The sequence below is a fragment of the Bombina bombina genome, chromosome 6, assembly GCF_027579735.1.
Source record: "Bombina bombina isolate aBomBom1 chromosome 6, aBomBom1.pri, whole genome shotgun sequence".
NCBI classification, from domain to species: Eukaryota; Metazoa; Chordata; class Amphibia; order Anura; family Bombinatoridae; genus Bombina; species Bombina bombina.
Genome location: NC_069504.1, coordinates 883,196,793 through 883,205,988, shown reverse-complemented (window position 1 = coordinate 883,205,988; position 9,196 = coordinate 883,196,793). Strand labels below are relative to the sequence as shown.

The following is a 9,196-nucleotide window of genomic DNA, read 5'->3' as shown; positions in this document are numbered from 1 at the left end:
GTAGGCAGGGCACTAAGTTTCTACACAGCCTTATTCTGACTTTAGCCAATCAACACACAGGAAGACTTCTATTTCTGAAAGGTGTCCTTATATGCCTGGTTGCCATAACGACGCTGTTTCAACAACCGGTACTCTAAATTCTCCTAACTCCTCCCCATCTGGTAAATGTTACGGATCTTCCCCAAGACTTATAGAGCGCATGCGTATATTTGACAAACCAACGAAAAGACCATCTGTTTCCTATGCCAATAGGCGATCTGACTTTTCCAGGGTGTTTTACTGAGCCTGTCGTCCAATCAGTGCATTTTTCCTATAATATGCAACCAATCAGCGGCTCGACGGACCCCCCAGAGATATCGAATTAGGTTGAGGAAATTGAGAGGACTGCTGCACATGCGCACTGAGCCTAGAGAGGCATGGAGGGGCTATCGGTAGAAGTTCGGGGATCTAACGGGGCGTTTTATACGGTAAGGAACTGTCATGTTATCGAAATTGCAGAAACGTGTCCTGTCAGTCCATCCGTGTATATTTATGTTGCGTGCGCTACTTGTTTTTCTTTTCATATTACGTGGGAGGCAGACGAAGGCTCAGTTCTCCCTGTCACTGTGTCCCCAAGTATACTATGCTCTGCCTTTTTATTATTTTTTATTTTTCCACTGTTTCCCATTTGAGACGAGCTCTGTTTACATGACAGCAGGTGCGCCCCGCTATTAGCTATAAATAACTGCGCAGTGTCCCCCAGATCAGGTTCCTCGGTCTCCCAGCATCCCATTGGGGGTTACAATCCCGTATTATGTGGTAGGTCTGGGAACCTGACTAGCTTCCATGGTACTGATCACAGTGCTTTGGGTCACCATGTTATACCTCATCATTTGATTTATTTTATTTTTTTTTTGGTCTTTAACTCTGTAAAGGCTTTGTCTGGGGAATTTCAATAGGAAAAAAAACAACACTTTAATATTGCATAAAATGTATAGTGATCTTGTAAGGCACACTGCATGTTTGTATAAAATATGCTGTAAATGATTATATTTCCTTACCCATGGTACATCAGGTTGCTACTTTTTAAGGATTACTCAGTTTTTTGGCTATTTTACATGAAAAATGTATAACATTATCTTATGTAACACACAGGGTTATGTACAAGATGTCCACGAAGACTCTGTTACTATCACCTTCCAGAACAAGTGAGTTTTTTCTTTTGTGTCCATCCATCTGTTCCTGGATTATTTTAATGCTAGGGGGATGGATATAATACTGTACTGAGATCCCAGACTTTCCCAGTGTCACTGTTGGCATTTAAATTTACTTTTAAATGTACATTTAATACCTTAAGTTTGCTCTGGGTTATGCCTACAAACATCAATTTCTAGCTGAATTCTTCAATAAGTTTGTCATTTTTAATGAAAGCCACAACTAAAAATTCATGATTCAAAAGGAGCATCCAATTTTAAGTCCCTTCAATTTACTTAGTTCTTAAAGGAACACTAAAATCAAATTTAAACTTTCATGATTCAGATCATGCGTTCGTAAACAACATTCACTTCCATTATCAAAATGTGCACAATCTTTTTATAGGCACACTTTCTGAGGCACTAGCTCCTACTGAGCATGTGCAAAAATTCACAGTATATAGATATATGCATTTTGTGTTTGGCTGTTGACTGTCACATTATACAGGTGGAAGTAAAATTGAACTGACCTTGAAATTTGAAAAAAAAATCTTCTAGTCTTTTTTGAAATTTAGGTTTTGCATTGTTTTTTTTGTTTTAATTATGCATTTCTCCTTATGCAATAATACTGTCTTTAATGGTCCTTTCAGTATGGGTTATCTTACTATAACATCAAGCTGTATGTTTAATGCCTTTTAAAGGGACAGTAAACACATTGAGATTTTTATATAAAAAAATAGTTATGTGTAGTGAAACAACTTGGCAATATACTTTCATGATATATTTTGCACCCTTTTGATATAATTTAGCTATGTATATTGAGGATTTTCTAATTCACCTTCCTACTCTGCAATGCTAACCCTACCCTATAACAATACAACAGAAATGTCTTGTAATCACAATTTGTTTACTGTTCCTTTAACCCTCTCTCACTATAGCTGGATGCCTGAGAGACAAATCCCATTTAGTGATGTGCGATTGCCACCCGTCTCTGACTGCTCAAAGGAAATAGCTGAGGGAGACCATGTGGAGGTAGGTTCCCTGATATAATAGCTGAAGAAGGCAGGGCCATAAAGTTTGTTAAGCAGGATCTGTGTTTGCAAAGTGTTCTGCCTGTCAGAATAGACATGCAGTGACAGCTGTGTCTGTTCCAGGTCTACTCCAGAGCTAATGAGCAGGAGCCTTCTGGCTGGTGGGCTGCACGAGTTCGCATGATAAAAGGAGAAGTAAGTATTAAAGCACTGACTGGCTGTGCTATAGGAAAATCCCTAGGATAATCCTTCTCAAATCATTCTTTTCTGTCTTTTTTTCTGACTCTAAGTTCTATGTAATAGAATATTCCGCCTGTGACTCTCCCTATAATGAGATTGTCAGTCTGGATCGCTTGCGGCCCATGAATCCAAATGGAGAAGCAACAAACAGATCTTTCTACAAGCACAGCTTGCCAGTCCCAGAGGATTTGAAGGAGATGTGAGTGTGCATTCCTTCTGTTCACTCCTTTTCATAATTATTTTACTCTTTGGATATAATTAGACTTGTGCATGGCCGAAAAATTCGGTTCGGTTTGGATCGATCCGGATGTTTTCGAATTTCGGTTCAGATCTATTCAAATTTGGAAAAATTTGAATGGATTCGTTTCGGATTCATTCGGATTCAAATAAATTCGGCTGAATTCGGTTCAATCCGGAATTTCGGTATGTGTTAGGTGGGATGTGCTGTGTATTAGACTAGTATTATGTACTGTATATTAGGTGTAACCCATAGCAGAGTGATATAACCTAACATACTGTACAATACTAGTGTAATCCATGGCCATCCAAATGTAACGAATAAATCCGAACTAATTCGGATTTATTCGGTAGATTCGGTACTACCGTAATTCGGAAATTCGAATCGATCCGAATCTCCGAATTTAACAAATTCGTCCGAATTTCGATTTGTTCCAAATCGAAATGCACATGTCTAGATATAATCAGATTCATAGTTCTTCATTCTCATTCGTATACTTGGACTTTTTTCAACTTTTCACTCTTTCTTTGTAGTTGTTCCAACCCTGATGTGCATAAGGAGTTTATGAAAGCTGTTGGAGCCAATTGTATTTTCCTGGACAAGACGGGAAAAGAGCTGATTATTCTGGTAAGAGTGACAGAGGGAGGTGGAATTGATTAGGAGGGTTTTGGAATGAGTAATATAATGCAAGGCTAGTCTTAGGTGGTAGAAAAGGAGAGCAAATAAGAGTACAAGGTATAAGTAGTTATAGGGACAACCCTGCCTTGTCATTTTTTTTTTTCTATTTAGTTCAAAGGTAGAGCTTAAAGGGACAGTAAACACCTTACGATTTATATCTAAAATGTTTGGTTGTGAATAATGAAACAACTTTGCGATATTCTTTATTTATTTTACTCTATTTTTATGTTATTTAGCACTGACAATTAAGGGTTTTCTAATTCTCAGATCTTGAAATGTGTCCTGCTGACTACTCAAGGCTACCCAACTACGTATATGTTCCTTATTGGATATAACTGATAACAACTGCAAAACAATGTATTTGATACTAGCATTATGACAGTGGTTAGCCTTGTTGTCTGTGTGCTAAAGGCCAGACTGGCTCCTCCAAATAAGGCAAATGGTGGAGGTGGGTGGAGTTTGGCTATTGAAAAATAATTGAAGTAAAAAGGATGTTAATTTAAAAACAAAAAAAAAATGTTTACTCTTGGCTATTATTCTATAGTAATACAACAGAAATTGCTTGAAATTACAAGGTGTTTACTGTCCCACACAATACATATAAAATGATTACATAACAGTAGTAGTAAGGTTTTGGGAACCATAGCTTCTTATTCAGACCCTGAAACATTGCTACTTATTTTAATAAAATAGTTCAGAAGACCTTTTAGAGTTCAAAGATTTGCTACTTGATTGTACACAAAATGTGGCAGCCTGGCAGGTGATTTACCTCCTTGAAAAAGCCCTTGTGGGGGAAACGTGCATTGGAGCTGATCATCATTTAGGACACATCACGTAAGGCGGGATCCTCTGAATGCAACTGAACTAACTCTGATTCAAGATCAGCTGGTAACACGGAGTTGCCACTGCATTCCTTCAGCTGTAGATCATACACCTGTACTATTGCTTGTCCATTAACGCCAGGGTGCTTATGAAATGTCCTATATCTGATGTTATCTAACCTGCCAGAGGACTGGGGATAATATTTAGCAAATACAACTGAGAGTTGGTCATTAGCTCCCAAGTGTGTGAGTATGGTCATATACTATTCACATATCATTTTAATCACAGAACTTCACTATTGTTTGTACCTCTTCCTTAATTTTAATGATTCTGGTGTGGAAAAGGTGAAGGTCTTAAAGGAACATTTCATTAAAGGGACATTTTCCCAAGATAAACTCAACAGAAACCAGTCTAAAAGACTATATTCTTTAATAATAAGTGCACATTGTTGTAAATTACTATTGTTTTATTTTTATTGCTTATGTTTAAGTAATTTCACAATGTAAAGGTGATTATTTCAGTTTTCTGTTTGCACAGGTGATTTACCTATGTTCTTATCCTTGCATGATAATTGTGGTTCAGGAAACAAGGTGGGATGAGAGTGTGATGGGGATAATACTTCATCTAGGATAGGAAATTTTGTTTGCTTAGAAGGAAAAGTGAAAAAAGAGAAGGAAACAAATTATATTTTTTTATTTTTCTTTGTATTTCCTTAAGTCCACCAATGATTCAGTTGTCAAACGGGCAACTCTCCTGGCTGATATGCACCTGCGGAGTATTCGGACCAAACTCCAATTAATGGCACGAAATGAAGAGGCAAGCAAACAGCTAGAGGTGAGAGGCTGCATGGTTTGTGTTAGAGTATAGGACCCATCTTCAACTTTTGTGTCTTTGTATAATGATGCTCAAAACAAGGTGACAATAATTGTCTTCTATCCATGATGGCACTTCTTCCTTTAGACTAGTAAGCAGTTTGCTGTTGCGTGTCGGGAAGAGTTTTGTGTGCCAGAAGATCTTATTGGCCTGGCTATTGGGGCACACGGTGCCAACATCCAGCAAGCTCGCAAAGTGCCAGGGGTAACGGCTATTGAATTGGATGAGGCAACATCAACCTTCCATGTATATGGAGAAGTGAGTAGTCCAAACTTGTAAAAAAAAAAAAAAAAAAAAATCTTTTCGGAATGCCAGGTACAAAATGATTAATATTCATGTCTCTGCAGACACAGGAGGCGGTGCGTATAGCTCGTGGATATTTAGAGTTTTGTGAAGGTTCCATGCAAGTTCCAAGACCACTTGTGGGTAAGTATAAGTTTTTTTCTTTGAGAAATGTGGCAAGAGCAGTAATGTACAAGGCTTATAAATCTTTACAAGCTACAGTTTGTGATATAGAATGTAGGGGTCAGTAATCTATGGAACTTGGTCCATGAGCAGTGCTTTTGGGGTGGGGTTGTTTTTGTTTTGTTTTTAAAAAAACAGCACTCGGAGTGCTGCCCTAAAGAAGTGGCATGACTTTTGGTGCCATTCTTATTGCATTTCTACATGACTGATAGGCATTGTGGCAGCCAGGTCTAGCTTTATCCTCCCATTCACAAATCCCTCCCCACCCAAACCTCAGGCATGAACACCATGTGATATTTAAATAATGGGCTGACACAGGGACTTCAGGAACAGTTGTTAATATCTAAATTGAGTATGGGGCTGCAAGGCCAGGCGATCTGAGCAGAAGTATTTATGTAGCGGATATTAGTTTATTAGTTTGTATTATTAATATTCTTTATCTAACCCAATTTAAAAAAAAATATGAGGTTGTCAGACAGATCCATAGTATTAGTGTAGGATCCTTATTTAGTGTGGAACTAGTGTTTGCAATCTGTAGCTGTTCCCATTCAGAAGTTCTACTTCATTACGGCTAGGGACCAAGGGGACGCTACTGTGTATATGTGTGTGACTTGCTAGCAGAACACGGTTTTTGGCTTTGTTTCAAACCACCAAACTACTTACAGAAGTATATTAGGAATGAAGCTGGTCACTCCCAGTTTTACATTACACATACAGATCATACAAGAAAAGCCCCTAGTTTAAAGGACACAGGTGGATTAGAACAGACCTGTGAAATAACTAATTGTAATGTTTCTTTGTGCCTTTTTGTAATTTTTATACAATCAGAAATGAAGCTGAATCATCGACTGTTTTGTTTAATAATGTTTTACTTTGTATGATAAAAGCAAAATAAAACCTGTTTAATTGTAACTGCAACTCTCAGGAACTGCTTGCTAGTGCACAACTGATACATAAGTATCAGTAGCTGACGGAAAGGGACCACTTCCAGAATTGCACTGTCTAACTAATAAACACCACCAAAAGCCTAAGGAAAAAGGTACTTTTATCACCAGCCCTTCTCTACCACTGGATTGGTTGTTGGCAAAAAATGTGATTTTAGTAAGGTATAGCAGAATTCAGTCAGATCCAATGCACTCAAGCAATATGAGATTTTGTAAGCAAAGAACTCTCACACATTTATACATATAGCAGTAGTAGCAGCAGTGTTGGTTATGCTAATGTTTGAGTTCATCCTTATCCCTTCTGTGTCAATAAGTAGATAGAGCCTGTATAGTGGTTGTGCTAACGTTGCCCCTTTTGGACTCTTTGTTTTGGCAAACTTTTTAAAGTCCTTCAAACACTGCTCTTGCCTGTAACTGAGACACATTTGTGTTTGATTTCCATCCACTGAATTCAACAGCAGTTTTCTGACCACATGCTCCTTATAGCTTAAAGGAACAAGAAAACCATTTTTTTCCCTTCATGATTCAGATAGGGCATATAGGTTTTTTATTAACCCTTTGAGTGCTAAGCACTTTCCCACCTGGGTGCTAATATTTTCTAAGTTTTATTTAATGTATTTAATTTTTGAAAAAACATTTTTTAACTTTTTTAATTGTTTTTACAGACCCCCAAGACTTACACTGTTGGAAAGGTTAGGCAATTCCCTTTCCAACAGTGGCTCTTGGGGGTCTGTAGCTGCTTAGATGCCTGAGATAAAGGCTTCTAAGCAGCATGCCCCCTCCTCCTATACTTAACATTGTTAAGTATAAATAAAGTTGCACGGTGACGTCATCACGTTATTGCGCGTGACGTCACCGTGCATCACGTGAAGCCCCGGCGATGCCTGTCAATTTACAGGCAACGATCGCCGGGGTAGGAGCTGTTAGGAGCCCCCAGATCTCCCTCAAGGTGGGAGAGTGCTCATGACGGCTCAGAGCCGTCATTAGCACTCAAATTGTTAAAGGGACAATGAACCCAATTTTTTTCTTTCATGATTCAGATAGAGCATGCAATTTTAAGCAACTTTCTAATTTACTCCTATTATCACATTTTCTTCATTCTCTTGGTATCTTTATTTGAAATGCAAAAATGTAAGTTTAGATGCCGGCCCATTATTTGTGAACAAACTGGGTTGTTCTTGCTGATTGGTGGATAAATTCATCCACCAATAAAAAAAGTGCTGTCCAGAGGTCTGAACTAGGGCTGCAACTAACGATTATTTTCATAATCGATTAATCCAGTGTTTTTCAACCAGTGTGCCGTGGCACACTAGTGTGCCATGAGAGATCCTCAGGTGTGCCACGGCAGACTGACAACAGTGTGACATATTTTTTAAACTTTGCTTGTTTTTTACTCCCAGTGCAGGGGTAGTTTGTAGGAGGCATGACATAACAGCACAATACATACAGTATGTGTGTGTTTGTGTGTATGTGTATATATATATATGCTGTATTAGGCTACAATGTGTGATTTTTTTAAAATTTTGGGATGGTGGTGTGCCACAGGATTCTTTAATGTAAAAAAGTGTGCCACGGCAAAAAAAAGGTTAAAAATCACTGGATTAATCAGCCGATTATTTTTTCGATTAATCGGATAAAAAAATAAATAAATCATTTTGTTTCTATATTTAAAATAAAAATCCACATACTGAGTGTTATAAATATAAACTTCAGACTACACATTTACATTAACATAACTGTTGGTCAAATGTTTAAGCAGCAGAACAAATTTTTATCACAAAACAAAATCACAAACTGTTTGAAAAGAGGTAGAATTAGAAAGAGGTAGACTACCACTGTTTATAACATTGTTATTCACTCTTTCAGAAACTTTGCATTGAAATGCAAAAATGTCAACATGACCACATGCTCCTGGCTGAGGCTGGGTCTCTTCTTGCAGCTATTTTTCCAGCAGCAGAGAAGAGGCACTCAGATGGTGTTGAGGTCCCTGAGATGCATAAGTAGGGTTTTGCCAATTTCACCAAGGTGGGCTATTTATCTTTGTTAGCTCTCCACCAATGCAAGAGGCCTCTTAACAATGAAAGCCTGGACTTCATTCTGACATAAAAATGTCTTGAATATCTATATGCTATGGCAAACAACCAGCTATAAGGTTAGGGGGACAAATATTTAGTCCACTCTTAAAATACCAGATATATACTTACATAGGTTGAATTTGGTACATATTCCAATTAATTTAAAAAAAAAAAAAGGCAAAAGGGCTAAAGACTATATATCAGTAACAGGACACAGCCTTACACATATCTATAGAGTACATAATCAGCAATAGCAAGTGATCCTCAAAAAAATTGTGCAGACAGGTAATAGTGACATCAATTCATATAACAAATGCCATCAATCTAGGGCTAGGTGTAAATAACAAGCTTGACACTATATCATGCAAAGCATAGTCCCAAATTACTTGATTTAATATAAACAATCCAAATTTGACTACTATTTTTTTTTCTGGGTTGCACATACGACAGGAGTAGTTGTAAACTTAAAAAGAAACTTATAGTGTCCTGAAAAAGTGAAAAGTAAAATGTCTGTAGACGTCCTTTAGGCTAAGGACATAACCATAAATCACAATACCATGTGCAGGAGCTCAGCGGAGTAAAGCAGCTGGTTCTGTGCACAGACCAACTGCAAACCAACTAATCGATTATGAGATTCGTTGACAACTATTTTCATAGT

The 9,196-nt window shown here is 37.8% G+C and overlaps 1 protein-coding gene across 1 annotated transcript in view; it reads left to right on the top strand.

Annotated features, from left to right (window-relative positions):
* Positions 1 to 265: 265 nt before the first annotated feature.
* LOC128663849 (RNA-binding protein FXR2) overlaps positions 266 to 9,196 on the top strand; it is a 66,244-nt gene continuing 57,313 nt past the window's right edge. Inside the window, exons 1-9 of the mRNA XM_053718383.1 lie at positions 266 to 467; positions 1,135 to 1,187; positions 2,111 to 2,204; positions 2,327 to 2,398; positions 2,494 to 2,642; positions 3,215 to 3,308; positions 4,899 to 5,015; positions 5,142 to 5,312; positions 5,402 to 5,480. Coding sequence (XP_053574358.1) covers positions 417 to 467; positions 1,135 to 1,187; positions 2,111 to 2,204; positions 2,327 to 2,398; positions 2,494 to 2,642; positions 3,215 to 3,308; positions 4,899 to 5,015; positions 5,142 to 5,312; positions 5,402 to 5,480 — 880 coding nt within the window. The 5' untranslated portion in view covers positions 266 to 416. The remainder of the gene's footprint in view (positions 468 to 1,134; positions 1,188 to 2,110; positions 2,205 to 2,326; positions 2,399 to 2,493; positions 2,643 to 3,214; positions 3,309 to 4,898; positions 5,016 to 5,141; positions 5,313 to 5,401; positions 5,481 to 9,196) is intronic.